The 25,326-nt window shown below is 43.6% G+C and overlaps 1 protein-coding gene across 1 annotated transcript in view; it reads left to right on the forward strand.

The window, feature by feature from the left end:
• Positions 1-25,326, forward strand: part of LOC129703105 (cilia- and flagella-associated protein 47-like) — a 422,488-nt gene that overhangs the window by 222,394 nt on the left and 174,768 nt on the right. Inside the window, exon 46 of the mRNA XM_055645303.1 lies at positions 21,114-21,313. Within this exon, the coding sequence (XP_055501278.1) occupies positions 21,114-21,313 (200 nt within the window). The remainder of the gene's footprint in view (positions 1-21,113; positions 21,314-25,326) is intronic.

Here is a 25,326-nt window from a genome sequence, read left to right on the forward strand (position 1 = left end):
GTCTTCTTTCAAAATTTAGCAACCCAAAATGGGGGTGTGTTTCATTGCCGGGAAATACGGTACTTTATTCAGAGATTTGGCTTTTGAAGACTTTATAAAAGTCGACTGACAGCTGGAGAGAACAATCTGCGCTTGCGCGGTTTAAGATTTTTTTAAGGCCGACTGACTGCCTACCTTGAGTAATTACCATCGGCACGTGCCTGGTGAGACCGACGTCGGGAGCTCCAAACAATGCAGAAGGTTTCCACCAACCCCAACCCGGGGTCAGATCACCCGGCGCGTGGGAGCTGAGATCCCCCCCCGATGCAGGAGCTTGATTGCCCTGACGTCGATGGGCCCGACCACCGGCTACGGCAGCCATGATCGTCCTGTCAACGGAAGGCTCGAGGCCCCGAATGCGGCAGAACAAAGAAGGGAAGAGATTGAATTTTTTTTTGCCTTTCTCAATAAACAATAGGTGCAGGAGTAGGCCATTCGGCCCTTCGAGCCAGCACCGCCGATGAGGAATGTGGAATGTGGAGGAGTCACTGTGGTGCATGTTTATGTCAAAATGTAATTTGTGTGTCCTGTTGCTTTTTATTGGTATGACTACATGGCAACTGAAATTCCTCATATGTTGCAAAACATACTTGTCTAATAAAGCAGGATTATGATTAATCTGACATCTCATTGAAATCCTTGTGTGGTGAATGAATGTCTCATGACCTCACATGTAACCGCCATGTTGGTGTTATCAGCACATGTGCCTTATCTCTGGAACCTAAGGGTGAGGCCAATGATGATTTGCATTCAGACCTTGAGAAAACCCTGGAGTGTATCCCAGAAGGAGACAAAATAATTCTACTTTGGGTCTTCAAGTCCAGGGATTGAAAGGATGCAAATCTCTTGAAAAGGTATGATTGACAAAGAAGGATTAGGAAAAGCTAACTCAGAAGGAATCCTCCTCCTAACAAAGTACATTTGAGAGTTATCTCTGTACCTTGACAGCCCTGAAATCCATCACAATCTTCTTCTTCTTATTGAGCCCACACACAAGATTAGAAGTTGTTCAGCCAGAGCTGAACACACTTCTCAGCATCTGCATACAATGGTGACTGTCTTGTCGCTTCTTGTGCTTCTTGTGCGTGGTGGTGGAAAGATTGGTGGAAACAGGGCCGCGACGTGAACAATTAGCACCTGTGAAGAGTTTCTTGGCTTCTCCACTAGAAAGCACCAGGATCGGTTTGATGAGAAAGATCAGTATGTGCAGGAGCTAATTAACCATAAGCCAAGGTATTCTTGAATCAGTTTTGAAGCTCCACCATTCCACAAGGAGAAATAAACAGCTCAACAGACAATTGAAGGCTGAGGTTTGATGAATCATTCATAAGCAAAAGAACAGATGCTGGGTCGAAAGAACACAGGAGATCGAGTGATGAGCTGATAATTACACTGCATGAATTCTTTAATGCTGTCAATAACCATCTGAGCCAACAGCCAAATGCTCATTCATTGAGAGACAAGCATAAAGCAGAGCTTATCAAAAGGCAAAGAGCCAATCACCCCCTGCTGGATGGAGCATAGAAACATAGAAAAATAGGTGCAGGAGTAGGCCATTCGGCCTTTCGAGCCAGCACCGCCATTCAATCACGGCTGATCATTCAAAATCAGTACCCTGTTCCTGCTTTTACCCCATATCCCTTGATTCCTTTAGCCCTGAGCTAAATTTAACTCTCTCTTGAAAACATCCAGTGAACTGGCCTCCGCTGCCTTCTGTGGCAGAGAATTCCACAGATTCACAACTCTCTGGGTGAAGAAGCTTTTCCTCATCTCAGTCCTAAATAACCTACCCCTTATTCTTAAACTGTAACCCCTGGTTCTGGACTCCCCCAACATTGGGAACATATTTCCTGCATCTAATCTAGCCTGTCCACTACTTTAAGAATTTTATATGTTTCTATAACATCCCCTCTCATCCTTCTTGAATACAAGCCCAGTTGACCCATTCTTTCATCATATGTCAGTCCCACCATCCCGGGAATTAACATGGTGAACCTACGCTGCAATCCCACAATGGCGATAATGTCCTTCCACAAATTAGGAGACCAAATTTGCACACAATACTTCAGGTGCGGTCTCACCAGGGCCGTGTACAAATGCAGTAGGATCTCCTTGCTCCATAACTCAAATCCTCTCGCAATGAAGGCCAACATGCCATTAGCTTTCTTCACTGCCTGCTGTACTTGCATCCTTACTTTCAGTGACTGATGTACAAGCACACCCAGTTCTCGTTGCATCTCCCCTTTTCCTAATCTGACACCATTCAGATAATAATCTGCCTTCGTGTTCTTGCCACCAAAATGGATATCCTCACATTTATCCACATCATACTGCATCTGCCCATTCACCCAATCTATCCAAGTCACCCTGCAGCCTCATTGCATCATCGCAGCTCATACTTCCACCCAGCTTTGTGTCATCCGCAAACTTGGAGATGTCACATTTCATTCCCTCATCTAAATCGTTGATATATATTGTAAATAACTGGGGTCGCAGCACCGAGTCTTGTGACATCCCACTAGTCACTGCTTTGCCATTCTGTAAAGGACATGTTAATTCCTACTCTTGCTTCCTGTCTGCCAAACAGTTCTCTATCCATGTCAATACCTTACCCCCAATACCATGTGCTCTAATTTTGCACTAATCTCTTGTGTGGGGCCGTCAAAGGCTTTGTGCAAGTCCAGATACACCACATCCAATAGCTCTCACTTATCCATTCTACTTGTTACATCCTCAAAACATTGTAGAAGATTAGTTAAGCATGATTTTCCCTTCATAAATCCATGCTGACTTTGACCGATCCTGTCACTGCTTTCCAAATGCGCTGCTATAACATCTTTAACAATCGACTCAAGCATCTTCCCCACTACCGATGTATGGCTAACTGGTCTAGAATTCCCTGCTTTCTCTCTCCTTTCTTAAAAAGTGGGGTTACATTGGCTACCCTCCAGTCCACAGGAACTGATCCAGAGTCGAGAGAACATTGGAAAATGATCATCAATGCATCCATGATATCATCGGCCACCTCCTTGAGTACTCTGGGATGCAGGCCATCAGGCCCTGGGGATTTATCTGCCTTCAGTCCCAACAGTTTACCTAACACCATTTCCTGACTAATGTGGATTCCCTTAAATTCTTCCCTCCCACTAGATCCTCAGTCCCCTTGTATTTCTGGGATATTGTTTGTGTCTTCCTTAGTGAAGACAGAACCAAAGTACTCGTTAACTGTTCTGCCATTTCTTTGTTTCCCATTATAAATTCACTTGTCTCTGATTGTAAGGGACCTACATTTGTCTTCACTAATCTTTTCCTTTTTACATATCTAAAGAAGAATCAGTTTTTATATACCCCGCAAGCTTTCTTTCATGCTCTCCCCCCCCCCCCCCCCCCCCCCCCCCCCCCCCCCCCCCCCCCCCCCCTCTTAATGAACCCCTTTGTCCTTCTCTGTTGAGTTCGAAATTTCTCCCAGTCCTCCACTCTGCTGCTTTCTCTGGCCAAATTATATGCCTTTTCCTTGGATTAAACAATATCCTTGATTTCCCTCGTTAGCCACGGTTGAGCCGCCTTTCCCATTTTATTTTTTTTCGCCAGACAGGGATGAACAATTTTTGGAGTTCATCTTTAAATTTTTGCAATTGCATCTCCACCATCAACCCTTTAAGTATAATTTGCCAGTCTATCCTAGCACTTTAAAGAATAACTCAAATGAAACTCTGTGCTGTGTTTCGTGCTATCCCACAGAAAAATGGTTCAGTCTCACTGCCAAACCAGACTGCCCAAAAATTGAAAAGGCTGCGTGTCAATTGGAAAATGACAGGGCTTTGAGCATATCAAGGGTCTGATGAAGTTCTGTGTGACACTGTTAGGAGCAAAAGGTATCAGGCTGAAAATGCTGAATGTCTCTCTTTCAATTGCCCTGCTGACTTGCTGAGTTTTTTCAGCGTTTTCCTTTTTTTAATCTCTGTACAGACTATCCCAATTAAAAATGTGATCAAACAAGACTTGACACATCACTTCCACCTCACACCCGGCAAGCTTGTTGCAGCAGTGTAGATAATCTACAGAATCAATGTGAAACTATTCAATTTATGCCACTCCACTCCAGAACCAAGAACACCGTGGGCTTAGTCAGTGAGCTCTGGAATGCAGAGTCCACTTGCATATGTTCATATATGGAGGATGAGTTGTAAGTAACTGTCACTGAAATGCTAAAGAGAATGGATCTTATGCCGAGCATCCAAATAAAATGAATCCTTCACTAAGCTGCCCCTTATGTACATGACCACAATCGTCTCACTCCAGCCCCCCCCCCGACAGTAAAGGGTGAGGGTGTCTCCAGTGTTTGCTCCTAATGTTTGCTCCTTTGGCCTTTAGTTATCTGAAGAAAAGTGTTTGAAGAACAATTCCTCAAAATGGGCAAAACGTCTCATTATTCAATGTGCAGCAGTATCCTCCATCTTGTACTGCTCATAGACGTGGACTACTTATCCCAGGGACCCCTGCACACTGGAGAGATACATCAATGCTACCTGCAAAATCCTTCAATTTTACTGTGACAATGAGCAAATGCACATCGGCCTCATCGCTCAGGCCAACCTTTCTGCATTGGGACTATAGTTGCACCAACTCAGACACTTCCCATCCATCATTTGTTTCAACCTCCTTGTGCCATCTGTGACAGATGCTGCGATCTCTCATTGGCCTCATCAGCCATTTTGCAACCCACAATGATCGACTGCAGGCAGGTCATCCTCAATGCAACAGACTGCCCTGGAAACAGAAATGGTAACCTTTTTGTGCTTTACTCGGGTGCCCAGGTGGTTGGGACATTCCAGTAGCAGCTCATGTAAGTTTCTTCTTGAAAGGTTGGAGTGTGTTTTTTTTTGGCTACTTAGCTTTGAAGAGAAATGCATGCATTTCTGCATTTTTTAAATTATAGAGCAACTGCAACTTGAATCGAAGAAAGAAATCACTGAGAACATTTTAATTTCACTGCTTATTGTGCACGTTTGGTAAATATTTAGCTATTAATTAGTAATTGTACAGTTGGATCTGCATCTTCAGTTTGTTAGGGTAGGACAACCATACAAAATGGAATAGAACATATAAGAACCCTTTTTTAAGAATGTACTTTTCTTCATTGCATTGTGACAGCAGCTGGAATCTGGCTAGTTGAGAGGTCTCTGCTATCTGAAAGTACGTTGAAAGTAAGAAGGGGTCTGTCCCATCAGGGGGACAAGTACTCAGAAACCACTTGAATCTTGTAAATCAGAAGAAATTGTGCATAAACAGGAATGTGGGAATTCAGCCGTGTACAATGATCTCTGTACATGCACTGCTGATGGCAAGCCCATTATAAGTCAGCATAGTTTCTTTCCAGGTTCATAAGCTGATGCAAGGATGGTTAGTGTTAGTGGCAAATGCTATCCTATCCCACCGAGGAGCACAAAGTGGATCTTAGTGGGTGTTGCGCAATGTCTGTGAGATGTGTCTGTAAGAACATGTCCTTCAGGCTGTTCAATGATACTTTAATGAGATTCAATGATACTTTATTGTCGCATGTACTTAGGTACAATGGAATTCTATTTTTGCATACAATCCAGTAAAATCATATAGTTGACCTCACCTAGACAGTACACAAAGAGTCGCCACGTTTCTGGCACCGACAAAATAACACAAAGTTCATCGAACAGTCATATCTTCTCGCAGTGGCGAACCAGGTGCCCGCCAGGTTTCTCTTCCGTTGTTCTTCAACTTCTTCGTCAATGGGTTGGTGGCAGAGAGAGTCAATAACCAAGTTTCTAGGTGTGCCTATTTCTGAAGATCTGTCCTGGGCCCAGCAATATCATACAGAAAGTCCATCAATTTATTTTCATCCTTAGAAGATCGTGGAGACTTGGTACTTCAACGAATATTTTCTTGAATTTCTTCAGAATCTGAATCTGAGGTCTACAATACAGAGCATAATGACTGGTCGCATCATGGTCTGGTTCAGCAACTCAAACACCCGGGAATGAAGGAGATTACAGAGAGTGGTAGACATTGCCTGGTCCATCACAGGGACGGACCTCCCCGCCATTGAAGGAAGCTATAGGAGGCAGTGCCTCAAAAAGGCAGCCAGTACCATCAAAGATTCACATCACCCTCACTACATTCTCATTTCACTCTTGCCATTGGGAAGAAGGTACAGGAGTCTAAAAACTGCAAACACTAGCTTCCAGAATAGTAATAACAATAAGGTTCTTGAACAGTATGCAACACTAACCTCAACAATGAACTTCTATCTTTAGTCACAGTAAGGACTTTGAAGTTTTATTTGCACTTGTATTGTGGTTATTAAAAATATTTTTTTCTATATTATATATTCAATATCAATCAATATCAATATTTTATTACATGTCATTTGAACCTCAGTGAGGCTCAAACGAAACTCCGTTTCCACAGCCATACAAACAAAGACAATATCCTATAGACATACACACAATTTAATTTACAAAAACATCCATCGATGGAAGGCAAAGCCTTTTCTCTCCCCTGTTCTCCATTTCGCTCCCGATGTCGAAGCCCCAGGCGGGCAATGATAAGTCCCACGGCCATTTTAGGCCGCGCCGGGCGATGTACGGACCCGCTCCCAGTCTCAATGTCACAAAGTTGGAGCCCCAGGCGGGCGCTGGAATGTCCCACGGCCATGAAGCCGCGCCGGGCGATGTACGGCCCCGCTCCGGGTCATTCCAACCCCGCGACACGGGCTAGAGAAGTCGCGTTGCGGTAGCTCCGGAAAGTGGTCTCTCCACCCGGACCTGCGAGCTCCCGATGTCCCAGTCCACCGGACCTGTGGCTGCAGCTGGAGCCTCCGAGCTACGTGGTCAGGCCGTAGCAGCGAGTCACCATCGCTCCCCACGCTCCGATACCGGCCAGCCCCACGATGGTAAGTCCGCAGCTCCAACAAGCTCCGTGACTGGAGCCTCCAGGTCGTTCAGGCTGGAGACCGCTCCACGGCGCTAGGCCCCAACGACAACGGAGACCCGACAGGAAAAAGGTTGGGTCTCACGTACAGGGAAGAGAGTTTAAAAATGTTCCCCCTTCCCTCCCCCCATCCCCCGCATATACACAGTTAAAAAAACTATTAAAAAACACAAACAACTACATTTAACAAGACAAAAAATAAAAAAAGACAGACAGGCTGTAGGGGCCGCTGCAACAGTGAGTCGCGCCGCTGCCACCATCTATGCGTATTGTGTTTACAGGCTTTTAAGCTGCTGCAACTAAGAACTTCATTGTTGTATTGTTGGTACATTTGACAATTTTCAGTGTTCCATTGTTGGTACATGTGACAATTAAACACTTGTGATTCTCTTGATATGCAAATATGTAAACCAGGAAATCATGTTATATCTCCCTCCAGTGAGTAATGAATGATGTAACCTATTTAGAAGGTCTAAATGTAATTCAGTACATGCAGAAAATTCACTGCTTGAGGAATGCAGTAGATGCATTATGGTGTGATTTTGATTTTGCACAATTATCCTTTGCTTCAAAAGCATGTAGACAAAGCAAATCAAGTTGCATTACCTGAAAATTCTTGTAAATGGGAGCCACTTCTATCCCCAAGGCCTTACATTGCTGCGTTTTAGCCAGGAAAATCCCAGGTTAAATAAGAATATTTCATCACTTGCCACCAGATGACACTACAGTCAATTTTTGAAGTTTCAGTATAAGCACCATCTAGCGATTTATTTATTCCCTTATAATAGATAAATGCTTGCCAAAGCTTCAACATAAACTCTGACTATTGGCATGTTGCAGGCCTCAACTCATTTTATTTCAAAATATTGGACACAGTCGTGCATTTCTTCTGTTACTGAGCAATCATAAATCATACCATGGAAAGTTAGGAAATAAATGTACCTTGTAATTCATAATTTTCCATTTAGGTTTGCAGATGGATGTAGGAAATGCTCCTAACTGGGTACGGTTGAAATGTCAGTATAATTGTCACAATTTTTCCAATAAATCACCATTGACATTGTGGGCAGTGAGGTAAGGGGAGCAGCAGTATTGGATGGAATGGTGGCAGTAAAAGAGAATATTTTTGAATTGGGGTACATAAACGTTGTTTTGGAATCTTTGGGATAGCACCAGGAAAATTTATCATTAAGTCTACTGTAAATTGTAAAATTAAGGGCCTGTCCCACTTGTGCGTCATTTGCGGGTCACGCGCGTCACTGCCTACGCCACCACGCGCCATGCGCACGTAATGCACGCCATGCATGACGTGTAAATGATGTCACGTAAATGAAGCGCAAATGACGCCCAAGCGGGACAGGTCCTTCACTGTTTTACATCTTGCCCTATTCAAGGTTATGGGGTTTGTAATATAAGTGGTTAATGCAGTCCTGCTAATTTTATGTGGGTGGGTTGGTTAAAATTGTGGCGTGATATTGTCCTCCTGCCACAGTTAGATGTCAATATTATCAAATTAGTGACGATATTAGAATTGGTGATCGTATACACGTTGAATGGTAACAGATAAGTTTATTTATTAGCGGTGATCTAGTGGGGTGAATTGACTCTCATTTTATGAGCCATTCAAATTGCAACCAGATGCTGGATTTTATTACTTTTCCCAGTGATTCATTAAATTAGTTCAGCCGTAATCATTTACCTGTTATAAAAAACGATTTACCCGAACAACTGATTTTAACTGTGCTTAGAAAACCAGTAGAAGCTGTGCTAGTTTGTATCATGATTGACTTTGTGTCGGAAATTCATTATTCAAGCTGCACTGCAGGAGTTAAAAGATGTAAATGGAATATAGAAGTGCTCTGCATCGAAGGTATCATCATTCAGATGATCTGTTAAACTGCAGCCCTATCTGTTCATTTAGAGATATAAAGTTGGTATGGGATGTTCTCCTGACGTGCTAGATGACACTGATCATCAAGCAGAATAAAATCACGTTTGTAGATCATTATTTCATTGCTGTTGCTAGGATTTTACTTTATAAAAATTGGCTCCTGTATTTGACTACTTCCCACAGCATTTTTTATTTGTAAGAAAATGGAATTTTTATAGTTGAGGAAATATATGCTATCACTCAAAATACAGACTTGTAATTTTCAAATGTGCTGCTGCCAGAGGTTGGAATAAATAAGGAATTTATAGGGATAATTTAGAGAGAACAAATTACTGTGTTTAACCATAAAAGTAAAACAAAATGTGGTGATGCATGCAGTTCAAAAAATATAATTGCAATTGTGGCGGGATGTCAAACCTCATCTAAAATCTACAAATTCCAGGCTTTGGACTCTTTCAATATATTAAAGGCAGCAAATAAAGGAGCTAATTGCAGTTATTTAAACAAGCATATGATCAACAATATATTTCACTTTTAAGGGCAGATTTAAAAAACATGACGGATGCAATTCTCCTGGTTTTGGTTAATGTTTCTGAAATGACCTGCTGTTGCATCTGTCACTGCTCTGATCGTGTGCTCCACATGAAGACCTGCAGCAGTGTAATGCTGAAAAATTGCATTTCCACTTCTACCCAGTCAGACCTGCTGTGAGATCAGTATCTTCATTCTTTTGAATGAGAGTTAGTCAGTCTGTGGAGAAATTTTAATTTTAAAAGTGGTTTCACTTTAATGTTTTTAATGTTTCCTGTGTGTTTTAATTCATTTCAATTCAAACCATTACTTTTTACAGTATTTACATCAATGTTGATATTTTCTAAATGTTGCTGAATGACAGCCAATTAATACTTAAAGCAGTTTCACAGCTTTGGTGCAAGACAAAACATTGGCCCAACTTTAGACTCATAGAGTAATCGAGTGATACAGTGAGGAAGCAGGCCCTTCGGCCCAACTTTCCCACACCGGCCAACATGTCCCAGCTACACTAGTCCCTTGGTCCATATCTCTCTAAACCTTTCCTATCCATGTACCTGAATTACTGCTTCTTAAATGTTAGGATAGTCCCAGCCTCAACTGCCTCCTCTGGCAGCTTGTTCGATGTCAAGTCAAGTCAAGTCAATTTTATTTGTCACATACACATACAAGATGTGCAGTGAAATGAAAGTGGCAATGCCTGCGGATTGTGCAACAACTACAGAACAGAATAGAACAGAATCAGTATTTACATAGAAACATAGAAATTAGGTGCAGGAGTAGGCCATTCGGTCCTTCGAGCCTGCACCGCCATTCAATATGATCATGGCTGATCATCCAACTCAGTATCCCTGCCTTCTCTCCATACCCTCTGATCCCCTTGGCCACAAGGGCCACATCTAACTCCCTCTTAAATATAGCCAATGAACTGGCCTCAACTACCCTCTGTGGCAGAGAGTTCCAAAGGTTCACCACTCTCTGTGTGAAAAAAGTTCTCCTCATCTCGGTTTTAAAGGATTTCCCCCTTATCCTTAAGCTGTGACCCCTTGTCCTGGACTTCCCCAACATCGGGAACAATCTTCCTGCATCTAGCCTGTCCAACCCCTTAAGAATTTTGTAAGTTTCTATAAGATCCCCTCTCAGTCTCCTAAATTCTAGAGAGTATAAACCAAGTCTATCCAGTCTTTCTTCATAAGACAGTCCTGACATCCCAGGAATCAGTCTGGTGAACCTTCTCTGCACTCCCTCTATGGCAATAATGTCCTTCCTCAGATTTGGAGACCAAAACTGCACGCAATACTCCAGGTGTGGTCTCACCAAGACCCTGTACAACTACATGTTAGAAAAAAAACAACAAATTTAAAAAGACACAACACAACAGTAAATTAGTACAGTAAATGAGTCCCTGGTGAGATAAGAGTTTACAGTCCTGATGGCCTGTGGAAAGAAACTCCGTCTCATCCTCTCTGTTTTCACAGCATGGCAGCGGAGGCGTTTGCCTGACCGTAGCAGCTGGAACAGTCCGTTGCTGGGGTGGTAGGGGTCCCCCATAATGTTGCTGGCTCTGGATCTGCATCTCCTGGTGTATAGGTACTGCAGGGGGGGCGGTTGTGGTTCCCATAGTGCGTTTGGCCGAACGCACTACTCTCTGCAGAGCCTTCCTGTCCTGGGCAGAGCTGTTCCCAAACCAGATTTTGATGTTGCCAGACAAGATGCTTTCTACAGCCCCAGAGTAGAAGCACTGAAGGATCCTCAGAGAGACTCTGAATTTCCTCAGCTGCCTGAGGTGGTAAAGGCGCTGCCTTGCCTTATTCATCAGTGCGGCAGTGTGTGTTGTCCATGTCAGATCCTACGTGATGTGGACTCCCAGGTATTTAAAGCAGCTCACCCTATCCACCGTAGCCCCATTTATCTCCAATGGCATGTACGTCCTCGGATGTTATGCCCTTCTAAAGTCCACAATCAGCTCCTTAGTTTTTATGACATTCAAGAGGAGGCTGTTGTCCTTACACCAGAGTGCCAGATCAGCCACCTCCTCCCGGTAGGCCTTCTCATCGTTATCAGAGATCGGGCCCACCACCACAGTGTCATCAGCAAATTTAATTATGGAGTTGGAGCTGAACCTGGCCACACAGTCATGTGTATACAGGGAGTACAGTAGGGGCTGAGGACGCAACCCTGGGGGGATTACTGTGTTCAGGGCGAGGGATGTTGATGTATGTCTTCCCATCGTGACTACCTGGGGCCTGGCGGTGAGAAAGTCCAGGACCCAGGCACACAGGGGAGGGTTAAGCCCCAGTTCCAGCAGCTTCTCAGCAAGTCTGGTGGGGACTATTGTATTGAAGGCTGAACTGAAGTTAATGAACAGCATCCTCACATAGCCCCCCTTCTGGCTGTCAAGGCGAGAGAGAGCTGTGTGCAGAACCTGGGAGACCGCATCGTCCATGGATCTGTTCCGATGGTATGCGAACTGTAGTGGGTCCATGTTGCGAGGAAGGAAGGTGCAGATGTAGTTCTTGATCAGCCTCTCGAAGCATTTCATGACTACGGAGGTGAGGGCCACCTGTCGGTAGTCATTCAAACAAGCTGGAGAGGCATTCTTTGGTACAGGTACAATGATGGATCTTTTGAAGCAGGCAGGGACCACAGACTTGGCCAGGGAGAGGTTGAATATTGTGGTGAGCACTGGAACTAGCTGAGTAGCACAAGACTTAAGTACTCGCCCAGATATACCATCTGGGCGTACAGCTTTCCTCGTGTCCTCACGTCGTTGTCGGACAACGAGAATGTGTGCACATCCCCAGCGGTGGACCTTCCTCCAGCATCGCTAGCCAGCCCGCTGGTGGTGTTGTTGTTAGCCAGCGAGCTAGGGGTGATGTTGCCCGTCTCGAATCGTGCGTAGAAAGAGTTCAGGTCATCAGCTGGGATGGTGCCGGCACTTCCGGTTGAGGGAGGGAATGCTCCGGTAGTTAGTTATAGTCTGTAGCCCCTTGCCAAAGACGTCTGGTGTCCTGCTGCTCCATCTGCGACTCCATCCTGTCCCTGTACCTCCTTTTTCCGACCCTCACCGCCCTTCGTCGTCGGTAGGACTCTACCTTGTAGTTGTCCATATTTCCGGATGCCAGACCAGAGTTGTAAGCAGCGGTGCGAGCATTCAAGGCAACGCGAATGGACCTGTCCCCCCAGGATTTTTGATTTGGAAAGATGCTGACCCTTACCGTGGGGACGAAGTTATCGGCTATTGTTGCAATGTTGCGTGACTGCTTCCGTGAACTCACTGACGTCACTGGAACTTGCTTGGAACATATTCCAGTCAACATTGCTCAGTGCATCTTGCAGCATAGCCTCTGGCTGGTCGGACTACCGCTATACGTCCCACATCACTGCCGCTTCCCGTACTATCCATTGTTTATACTCTGGCGGCAGGAAAATGGCAGCGTGGTCAGATTTTCCAAAAGGAGGGAGAGAAACGGCCGTAGTAGCCATTTCCTGGACGGCGAGTAGCAGCGGTCCAAAGTTCTTTCCCCCCTGGTAACACACGTGATGTGTTGGCAGAAGTTGGGCATGACCTTTTTGAGATTTAACTTATTAAAATACCCAGTCACCACCATAGCTACCACCATAGCCTTGTTTTGGTGTCAACATAGCACATCGTGTAGGGCCGGTAGTGCCACTTCTGTGTCCTATTTAGCTATCACTGAGCTGAACTCCCGGGGAAGGTAGAATGGGCGAGCAGGAATGAGAAAGCGTCTTAATATTTCCAGGGTTGCACCAGTTATTATTGGTCATGAAGCAAACTCCCCCACCCTTGGATTTCCCAGATTCTTCCGCTCTGTCGGCACGGTAAACAGTGAAGGACTCGGTTGGGCAGATTACCTGATCTGGCACCAGCGAGGCCAGCAACGTCTCGGTCAGACGGAAGATGTTGCAGTCTCTTGTGTCCCACTGGAATCTGAACCTTGCCCTGAGGTCTCCAGGGACTGGACGTTCGCCAGAAGAATGCTGGACAGAGGTGGACAGAAGGCTTGGGCTCTCAGTCTATTCCGAATCCTCCCCTCCCCCCCGCTTACCCCGATGTTTTCTCTGGCTTTTTCCCGGAGCCGCGCTCCCATTGTTGTTGCTGCGGCGCGCTCTTTTGATCTCTGCCGGCCACGCTGGATTGGTGAGTACAGTGTTTAAAAAGTCTCCGGTTACGTTAAAGTTTTGCTTTACGAGAGTTTCCCGGTCGTACGTTGTTAGTGCTAGTGTGTTAGTACTTAGAAATAAATTAAAAATTAACATACAAGTTAAAAATACACACAGTCACCACTATTTGTGTGAAACTTTGCTTTGTTTTTGGGCAGGACCTTATCGATAAGCTGTCTATTATCTATTTATCACAGAGAGTTGTGAGTCTGTGGAATTCTCTGCCTCAGAGGGCGGTGGAGGCAGGTTCTCTGGATGCTTTCAATAGAGAGCTAGATAGGGCTCTTAAAAATAGCAGAGTCAGGATATGGGGAGAAGGCAGGAACGGGGTACTGATTGGGGATGATCAGCCATAATCACATTAAATGGCGATGCTGGCTCGAAGAGCCGAATGGCCTACTCCTGCACTCATTGCTTATTGTCTATTGTCTATTGTCTATTGGCAAACTGAGTACTGGATGTGGAGGGCCAGTCTTACTTGCCTCCACATTCAACAGGCCTGGTGGGTAAACATGGCAATGAATTGACCAGAATAATATGACCCATTTGCTTGTGCAGAAGATCATGGATTAACCATTTAAGACATCAGTTTTTATGTTCAAATGTACAGATCTTTAAAAATGTCATAAATGCATTATTTCCCTTTCAGGACAAAATTCCAAATTCAAATGATAAATGCAAACTGCACAACATTCAGTGTAGTCTAAATCAACTTGGCTCATTTTATTGTGAAGCAAATGTGTGTACTGGAGTTAAATTTTTAAAAAGGAATGATAAATTGATGCACATTAATAATTATGCATATGTTGTGTTTAGTAGAAAAGCTACTATTGCCACTTATATTCACAATGGAGCTTTGCAGTACATCACAGTTGTGGCGCCACCAAGTGGTTAGGCCACTTACTATGCGAGATTTTACCGCCTTCACGGATCACAAGCCTCTCACCTTCGCGTTTGCGAAGGTGCCGGATCCCTGGTCTGCTCGGCAGCAGCAGCAGTTGGCGTACATCTCCGAGTTTACCACTAGCACCCACCACATCGAGGGTATAAACAATCGGGTTGAACACACGTTGTCACAGCTCGCCATTGATGCGGTCCAGGATGTCGCTCCGGGGATTGACTTTTCCGCCTTGGCGGCTGCTCAACTGGAGGATGCCGAGATGCCCGGGGCTGTACGGGGGGCTCTTCCGGGTGCTGCAGTGAGGACTTACGACTTTTGTTTTGGACGGGGGGGTCGGCGTGAGACTGCGTCGGTAGCACGGTTGAAGCTTGCCCATGTTGACCTGAGTCAACCTGTGTTGGTGGTCCTGCCTCGTCATCGGGGGCGTCCGCGGTCCTGCCTGCTCCCGCCTTCGCCTGCCTCGCGGGAGTCCCCTGTGGGGGGTATGTGTGCACGAGGTCCGGCCGCCTCGTTTGTCTACTCTTTCGGTTTCATGCCTCCGGTTCTGGGGGGTCCTGTGACGCCACCCAGTGGTTAGGGCACTTACTATGCGAACCCTTGGCAGTCAGAGGTAGGGTCACGTGACTGGGTAATGACAGGAAGGAGTTGTCACGAGGTTTAGGGGTGTACCCTAGTATAAATATTCAGCCCCGGGTCAGCCTTCCCCATTCGTGTATATGTTGTTATCTATACTTCAGCAATAAAGATCTCTTTGATTCACCACGCGTGGCTTGTTTATTCGCCCACCATGCGGTATTAATTTTAAACTCTACACTGATTCACATGTAACATGATGCATTTCAGAACAATGACTTCATGGCTTGTCACTTCTTAATGAGTCTGAGCAGCACTACTCGATCATTTTATATTTATTTGCACATAATCTTACAAATTCATCTCAGACTTTGGAGAAGCTAAGGACAATTCATTCAGTTAAAATCAAATTTGTGCAACCACCAATATAAATGCAATGTAATGCAAATGCATTGGCTTTTCTGCAGTGGCATAGCAGTGTATTAGCTTCTCACAGTCCATTAATCTGCAAATGAGGTGCAGTTGCATGCTCCCTGTGCGACATGCTGTTAGAAAATCGTTGTCAAGTGCAGTGTAGTAAGTATAGTGAGTGTCCTTAAAAAGTATTTTCTTTGTTTTGATGAATTTCCGTATTGTTCAGAATAGAATCCAATTTTTATAAGAACATTGACCTGGATATTTACAGGGGCAAGTTTCATGGCCAGTATTTATGGTGTTTCGCATGGGAAACGTCTGGATATCTTACATGGAACATTATCACTCCTGTGATTTGTCTCGCTAATAGGTACTATGCCTGGTAAACAGCCTGTCTGAGATGCGAGGCTCCCAGATCGGGCCATAAACCCATTAGACCATTCCGCAATTCTGGGTTAGATAGGGATCTGATTCCAGGGTGAATGGAGTGGGAGGTTGATAGAGGTGGGGACGGAGGGGGGGAGGTAATTAGAATGTGATTTTGTTGGCCAAAGGTATTTGCTCTCTTCACATGGAGGAGTCTGATTCATGATCTGACTGGAGAACAGCCATCAAATCCAGGAGACCTTTTAATTGGGGATGTGCAGGTGGTGGTGTGGTGTGACGGGCAGCTTGAGAAATGGCCCTTTTGGGCAGCTGGGTGGGGTAATGTAGCTGGGTGGGGGAGCTGTGTCCTAACCTGGAAGGCAGTGCTCATTGTGTAAGAAGGAATTGCAGATGCTGGTTTACACCGAAGATAGACACAACATGTTGGAGTAACTCAGTGGTGTTTAAGAAAGAACTGCAGATGCTGGAAAAATCGAAGGTAGACAAAAAACCTTGGTAGAAGGTAGACAGAGAAACTCAGTGGGTGAGGCAGCATTTATGGAGAAAAGGAATAGGCGATGTTTCGGGTCGAGCCCCTTCTTCAGACTGATGTCGGGGGGTGGGGCGGGAAAAAGAAAGGAAGATGCGGAGACAGTAGGCTTTGTGGGAGAGTTAGGAAAGGGAGGAGAAGGAGGGAGAAAGCAAGGGCTATCTAAAATTAGAGAAGTCAATGTTTATACCGCTGGGGTGTAAACTACCTAAGCGAAATATGAGGTGCTGTTCCTCCAATTTGCGCTGGGCCTCACTCTGGCAATGGAGGAGGCCCAACTCAGTGGGATAGGCAGCATCTCTGGAGAGAAGGAATGGGTGAAGGTTTGGGTCGAGACCCTTCTTCAGACTGGTGTAAAGCTGGTTAAATTAGCTTGTTCAAACTTTATTACATATTTAAATTGTCAGACTCTTTCCTGAAAGTAATAAAATACATTTTTAAAGAAAACTCTGCATATGCTGGAAATTTGAATAAAAATAGACAATGCTGGAAATGTTCAGTAAATTGGACAACGTCTGTTCACAGAAAAATAGTGTATCTGGTTTTGGCCCCTTCATCTGATAAACATCTGCCGACAAATGATTCTGGTCCTGATATATTAACTCTCTTTCCACAGATGCTGGTTGACCAGCAGAGTATTTGCCGGATATTTTGTTTTTATTCGGGAGCAGGTTGGCTGACTTTCCCTTCATGTCACCTGAAAATGGATAGGTCGAATTATTAAGAGATTTAACATATTTATCCCCATCTGCTCCAAACCCACCAGTGCTTGAGTAACTTAGTCAGACAACAGCATCTCTGGAGGACATGGATAGGTGATGTTTTGGGACCCTTCTTCAGACTGATTGTAGTGGGGGAGATAAAGCTGGAAAGGAGGTGGAGGCAAGTGATACTGTAGTTGGATCCTTATCCTTAAACTGTGACCCCTTGTTCTGGACTTCCCCAACATCGGGAACAATCTACCTGCATCCAGCCTGTCCAACCCCTTAAGAATTTTGTAACTTTCTATAAGATCCCCCCTCAATCTTCTAAATTCTAGGATCCTAGATGAGACCTCCTCTAGCGTGGATATTTCATGGAAGCAATCATGAGGTGGCCGATTGGAAAGGGGGAGATGCAGCGAGACCTGGCTGTCATGGTACACCAGTCATTGAAGGTAGGCATGCAGGTGCAGCAGGCAGTAAAGAAAGCGAATGGTATGTTAGCTTTCATTGCAAAAGGATTTGAGTATAGGAGCAGAGAGGTTCTACTGCAGTTGTACAGGGTCTTGGTGAGACCACACCTGGAGTATTGCGTACACAGTTTTGGTCTCCAAATCTGAGGAAGGACATTATTGCCATAGAGGGAGTGCAGGACGGTTCACCAGACTGATGGTGGGATTCTCAGGACTGTTTTATGAAGAAAGACTGGATAGGCTTGGTTTATACTCTCTAGAATAATTAGAAGATTGAAACCAGGGGATCTTATAGAAATACAAAATTGCTTAAGGGGTTGGCACAGGCTAGATGGAATATGGAAGAAAAGTTCCCGATAGGGATAGAAGTCCAGAACAAGGGGGACAGTAAGAAAGAAGGGTAAGTAAGGGGAAATCCTTTTAAAGGACTTCATAAGATGAACAAGAAATTTTTTCACACAGAGAGTGGGTGAATGTCTAGTCCCTTTTCTGCCACAGAGGGTAGTTTGCCAGTTCAGTGGCTATTTTAAGAGGGAGTTAGATGTGGCCCTTGTGGCTATACCATGCGTCAGGGGGGATCTGCCAACCCAGGTACGGGATACTGAGTTGGATGATCAGCCATGATCATATTGAATGGCGGTGCAAAATCTCGAAGGGCCGATGGCCTAAAATTATCCTGCACTAATTTCTATGTTTTTTTTGTTTTTATGAGGTGTTTTGAATTTGAGTAAATTGAACCACAATTGGCTTTCATTGTCATTCAAAGTTTCTTTGAAAGGCACTTATTAATAGTAATGCAGTTTCATAATTGCACTATGATTTCTGTTATGAAATGTTAACATTGAGTAATATAGGAGTCATTCAATCACCAATATAATTTATTTATAAAAATAATTATAAAATGTTACAGAAGACCATGACTACAGAAGAATTTAGAATGCAGTGGAAAATAGTGAAGCCAATAGAACCTGATTGGTGGAGGTTTGCACTGCTGGTGACCCATTCTTTTGCAGTCGTTTTCAATTTTCTGCTCCAATAAAGCCTTATTCAACTTCTGTGGATAATTAAACTAGTTGAAACCAGGATGTGAGATTTCGGGATAAAATTGCCTTGTTGTTGGCAATCAGGAGCAGTTGGAATATGGAATAAAAGAGGACTAGGGATAGACAGTTCAGAAAGTGGTGGGAGTAAGAAAGAAGGGTGAAGTAAGGGTGAAGTATTAAAGGACTTCATAAAGAAAAACACAAATAGGTCGACAAGAGCAGCCTCCAGGGGTGATTGTATAGTCCCGTTTAGGAAAAGTGTCTTTGGGCTGTCAGTATTTTCATATCGAGTGTCGCAGACCTGGAACGCGATACCATGCGTCATACGGGATCTGCCAACCCTTACCTCATTTACCAAACATCTAAAAACATGGTTACTGCAAAATCAAAACTGCAATCATAATCTACCTTAAAATTATCCTATGGTACTCTTTTATTGTTACTTTTTTACTTTATTGTCAGCTTTGTTTTGTTTTGTTTTTGATTTTTGTTTTGTCTCTTCTCTTATTGATTGATTGTGTTGTGATGTGTTTACCTTGTTTACCAGAGGGACTAAAGATGGAAATTAGCTACTGGCTACAATCTTGCGTATTACATGTAAATGTTTATTAATATGCACTGTCCCCTAAATAAATAAATTACAAATTACAATTACAAGTACTCTCGAGGAAGAATCTCAGAGGAAAGGGATAGTCAGGGAAGTTATTTGAGTGACGTTCCATGTATCTTGTTCAGAGACTACAGCCGTTAAAACACGGTTGCTTTGAAATATGTCTGACAACAGGCACATTGCAGAGCATGCAACTTAATTTTCCAGTTAATACTATACACGAGTGTTGCACAGGGAATTACATAATTTTACATGGGTCTTCTTTACGAATGAAACATAAACCAAAGGAATAGTTAGATCTCAAGCCGGGTGTTGAGCAGCCAGGTTGTTGTCTCTGCGTCAATGTCTGCCAGGCCCTGAGCTCCATTTGGTGGGTGGTAGAGTGGGCAACCAGAGATGACATGGTTAGCTGTCTGTTGTTCTGCTCCGCGTTCACAGGCTGGGCTCTGGCGGAGTCCCCATCTCCACATGCTGGCATTGAAACGCCCAACTCAAGTACAAAGTCTGTTGAGCTTCACCCATGCTCCTCTGGGGAGGTCAGACCCTTAACAGCTTTTATCTGGTGAAGAGATGTTGCTGTGTAATGGAGATAAGGTTGCCTTCCACTCCTGTGACCACTTGGTGGCTATCCAGTGTGCTTTTGTGCTTACATGGGTCATGACTGGAAAAGTCTAGTTGTATTTTCAGTATTGTGCATAGATCTAGAAATTGTTGCAATTGCTTACCTCACCAATAATAATAATTTTCATATGTATTGGCCTGAAAAATTGTGTTTTGCAAGCAAATCTGTGGACCAAACTACTGCGATAGAAATAGAAAACACTTTTATATGTTAATGTGTCAAGTCAGTGATATTTCATCTGAAATGGGACAATTTCAAAATCTGATATTTTTCAATGAGTTTCAGTAGAACACCATAGAAAACAGGTCAGACTGGCAGTGGGATGGTGAAAGAAAATAATATCTGGCCAGAATGCATGGATAGGTACCTGATGGTCAGCAAAAATACATTGGGCCAAAGGACCCATTTCTATAGTGTATGACTCCATGACACTTGTTCTACAATCTGCAACGCAAATTGGAGGAACATCACTTCATAATTTGATTGGGCAGTTTACAACCCAGTGGTATAAACATTGATTTCTCTAACTTCAAGTCACCCTTGCATCCCTTCTTTCTCCGTCTCTCCCCCACCCTAGTTGGTGTACTAGTTTTACTGTCATCCTGCTGAGTTTCACTGTTTGTATCCTTCGTTACCAGCTTCCCCACAGCTAACAATGGACAATTGTGGGCTCCACCTTTCCTTGATCATCGTTGTTGGCTTTGATTTGTCCTGTTGCTTACCTTTCATTCATTTGTTCTATGTACCTTTTCATATCTCTTGTTTCCCTCCCCCTGACTCTCAGTCTGAAGAAGGGTTTCAACCTGAAACGTTACCTATCCCTTTTCACCAGAGATGCTCCCTGACCTGCTGAGTTACTCCAGCTTTTTGTGTCTTATCATTGTTATAAACAATGTCGCTCCTACCTACACTCTATAAACATTGTAATGGTTTATTTTGTATTATTCTTAAGAGGCAACAAAAATAAATAACTTTCGGATCAAATTTGAAACCCGTTTGATGGAGTTCAGTTTGTGGACAGAGAATTCCTTTTGATATTAGTTTCATATCTGTATTTTTACTTGGCTTAATCACCCGCTAATGTAAGTAAATAAAGTGCATGAAAAAGTTTTGAAATGCAAAGAATAGGACAAGATGAAATGTGTGCTAAATAATAATTAATGAGAATTGTACTTAGCTCTAGAATGCTTATGTCAAGTAGCTTTGGAATTTGGAAAATGAGATTTTCATTATTTTCATTAAATCTAGATGAAGAAGCTTCAGCCAGCCTGCCAATGAAATTTGTATCAGAAGGGCCAGGCCACTACCCTTGTAAGATCCTGTTGCAGTCCAAATATGATGTCCGTTTGTATAACATTCTGTGTGTGGTAAATCCTGAAGAGTACTTTGAGACTGAGTTGGAAATTGCTGCGTCTACCCACCATTCCGTCATTAAAAATATTCATTTGGTAAGTGCTGAAAATGTAAACTCATTTTGAGAAAGTTCATTAATCACTGCATGAAGTAATATATTTATTCTCAATTTCAATGAAATGAAATGATCATTTTGAATCATTATTTTCGAATTGGTGTAAAACATATGTGAGCATATTAAAAGACAGAGCAACATAATCATGAAAAAGACGATGGAAAAGTATAAACCAACTCAAGAAAAATATTGTATTTAATATTTCATGCAGATTCTAGTTTTGTTTTCTTAAAAATTTATTGAAAATGTTAATTTTTGACTGAATTTTCTGATCCAGCATGTTATAACCAATAATATTTTACTCTTTTCTAAATGATTCTGATCAACTTTATTAGAATTCAGTTTTTGCCTTGATCATGGAGATGATAATGAATATTTTAATTTATCTTGAGCAGACTCACTCATTGCTATTAAAATTAGGATGAAGTCTAGGAAATTGCTCAAAGGTTAAGACCATATTTAATTTGACTGGGGTTGAAAATCCTCAGATTATTTTAGCCAAGTATGTAAATGTTCTGCTATCAAGTCAGTGGCCTGAAATGTTAACTCTATTTCTCTAGTCATATTCATTGTCTGAAGGAGGGTCTCGACCCGAAATGTCACCCATCCCTCCTCTCCAGAGATGTTGCCTGTCCCGCTGAGTTACTTCACCATTTTGTGTCTACCTTCATTGCCTGATATCCAGTTTCCAGCATTTCCTTTTTTTATTTGATATTCTTATCCTTGATACTCTTGTAATGCTTGGGCATGGGGACATAATAACAGGGATACACCATTATGCTTCTCGTACATTAGAACATAGAGCAGAGTAGCACAAGAACAAGCCCTTCATCTCACAATGTCCGTGCTGAACATGATACCAAGTTAAACTAATCTCCTCTGCCTGCATGTAATCAATATCCTTCCATTCCCTGCAAATCTACATGCCCATCGAAAAGCCTTTTAAATGCCATTTTCATATCTGCCTCCACCACCACCACCACTGACAGTATGTTCCAGGTATCCGCCACTCTGTAAAAATAATTGTCCCACATATCTCATATAAACATGCTTGTCCTTGAGAGAGATTGTGACTGATTGATGACCTAAATATATTATCTCCACCTTGTTTAATACTTTGATTATTAAGTCTATCAATATTCATAGTCATGGAGCTGTACAGCATGGAAACAGGCATTTCAGCTGAATTTATCCACCAGATCCAATTGTTTTTGCTGAGATTTCTACTCACGCGTGCCTGGCCTATATCTTACCTGTCCAAGTTTCTTTTAAATGTCATTGTTGTAGCCACCTTTACCATTCTGTCTGGCAGCTCATTCTACATGTGTATGTAGCACTCTCTGTGTGAAAAAGTTGCCCTTCAGGGCACTTTAAAATCTATCATTTTAAATGTATGCTTAGTATCTGACTCCTCTACCCTGGGGTAAAGACTGTGGCTACTCTACTTATCTATGCTCCTAGTGATTTTACAAAAGTCTAGAAGGTCACCTCTCAGTGGCTTGCATTCCATGGAAAAAAGAGCCAGTTTCTACTTCTAACGCAAACCCTCATCCTCAAATGTTTTTGGTGTTCTTTCTAGATTTATGGCATTCTTCCTAGAGCAGGGCAACCAGACGTATATGCAGTACTATAAATGTGGCTTGAGCAGTGTCTTGTACAGCTGTAACATTATGTATCAACTCTATACTCAATAACTTGATGAAGGCAAGGCAAGCCTGCCAAACGCCTCACCTGTTCACCTGTGATGCCATCTTTATAGAACTATGTACATAGAAACATAGAAAATAGGTGCAGGAGTAGGCCATTCAGCCCTTCGAGCCTACAACGCCATTCAATATGATCATGGCTGATCATCCACTCAGTATCCTGTACCTGCCTTCTCTCCATACCCCCTGATCTCTTTAGCCACCAGGGCCACATCTAATTCCCTCTTAAATATAGCCAATGCACTGGCCTCAACTACCTTCTGTGGCAGAGAATTCCAGAGATTCACCACTCTCTGTATGAAAAATGTTTTTCTCATCTCGGTCCTAAAAGATTTCCCCCTTATCCTTAATCTGTGACCCCTTGTTCTGGACTTCCCCAACATCGGGAACAATCTTCCTGCATCCAGCCTGTCCAACCCCTTAAGAATTTTGTAAGTTTCTATAAGATCCCCCCTCAATCTTCTAAATTCTAGCAAGTACAAGCCGAGTCTATCCAGTCTTTCCTCATATGAAAGTCCTGACATCCCAGGAATCAGTCTGGTGAACCTTCTCTGTACTCCCTCTATGGCAAGATGTTTTTCCTCAGATTTGGAGACCAAAACTGTATGCAATACTCCAGGTGTGGTCTCACCAAGACCCTGTACAACTGCAGTAGAACCTCCCTGTTCCTATACTCAAATCTTTTTGCTATGAATGCTAACATACCATTTGCTTTCTTCACTGCCTGCTGCACCTGCATGCCTACTTTCAATGACTGGTGTACCATGACACCCAGGTCTCGTTGCATCTCCCCTTTTCCTAATCGGCCACCATTCAGATAATAGTCTACTTTCTTGTTTTTGCCACCAAAGTGGATAACCTCACATTTATCCACATTATACTGCATCTGTCATGCATTTGCCCACTTACCCAACCTATCCAAGTCACCTTGCAGCCTCCTAGCATCCTCCTCACAGCTAACACTGCCCCCCAGCTTCCTGCCATCCGCAAACTTGGAGATGTTGCATTCAATTCATACATGCATACCGTGGTCTCTGTTCTACCACACTTTATGGCGCCTTGCCATTTACTGTATGTTTACTGTGTAAATCCTGCTCTGCTTTGTCCTACAAAACACAACAACTCACTGGGCAGCACAGTGGTGCATTGGTAGAGTTGCTGCTTTGCAGCAGCAGAGACCTGGGTTCGATCCTGGGTGGTGTCTGTACGGTGTTTGTATGTTCTCTAACCACATAGGTTTACTCCGGGTGCTCCAGCTTCCACATTCCAAAGACCTGTAGGTTAGTAGGTTAATTGCCTTCTGTAAATTGACCCTGGTGTGCAAGACAAAACTAGTGTACGGTGATCGTTGGTCGGCATGGACACTGTGGGCCAAAGGAACTGTTTCCATGCTTTATCTCTAAACTAAACTAAACTAAACTGACATTTATCTGAATTAAACACCATCTGCCATTTGTCTTCCATTCGCCCATTTGATGAAGATCCTGCTGTAAACTATGATAACTGTGACCCCTTGTTCTGGACTTCCCCAACATCGGGAACAATCTTCCTGCATCCAGCCTGTCCAACCCCTTAAGAATTAAGGTCCATCTGTCTCCTCAGATCCTGGTGAACTTCTACCGCTGCACCATCGAGAGCATCCTTACCAACTGCATCACAGTATGGTATGGCAACTGCTCTGTCTCCGACCGGAAGGCATTGCAGAGGGTGGTGAAAATTGCCCAACGCATCACCGGTTCCACGCTCCCCTCCATTGAGCCTGTCCAAAGCAAGCGCTGTCTGCAGAGGGCGCTCAGCATCGCCAAGGACTGCTCTCACCCCAACCATGGACTGTTTACCCTCCTACCATCCGGGAGGCGCTACAGGTCTCTCCGTTGCCAAACCAGCAGGTCGAGGAACAGCTTCTTTCCGGCGGCTGTCACTCTACTCAACAACGTACCTCGGTGACTGCCAATCACCACCCCCCCCCCCCCCCCCCCCAGACACTTATTATTATTTATTCAAATCGTTTGCTATGTCGCTCTTCAAGGGAGATGCTAAATGCATTTCGTTGTCTCTGTACTGTACACTGACAATGACAATTAAATTGAATCTGAATCTGATCTGAATCTAACCTTCCACACTATCCACTATACCACCAATTTTAGTGTCATCCTCAAACTTACTAACCATGTCATCTACATTCACATTCAAATTGTTAATATTGATAATAAACAATACCCACCAATGATCCCTCTGATACTCCACTGGTACAGGCCTCCATCGGAAAAACAATCCTCTCCCACCA

This window comes from Leucoraja erinacea, chromosome 13 (assembly GCF_028641065.1).
Source record: "Leucoraja erinacea ecotype New England chromosome 13, Leri_hhj_1, whole genome shotgun sequence".
Classification (NCBI taxonomy): Eukaryota; Metazoa; Chordata; class Chondrichthyes; order Rajiformes; family Rajidae; genus Leucoraja; species Leucoraja erinaceus.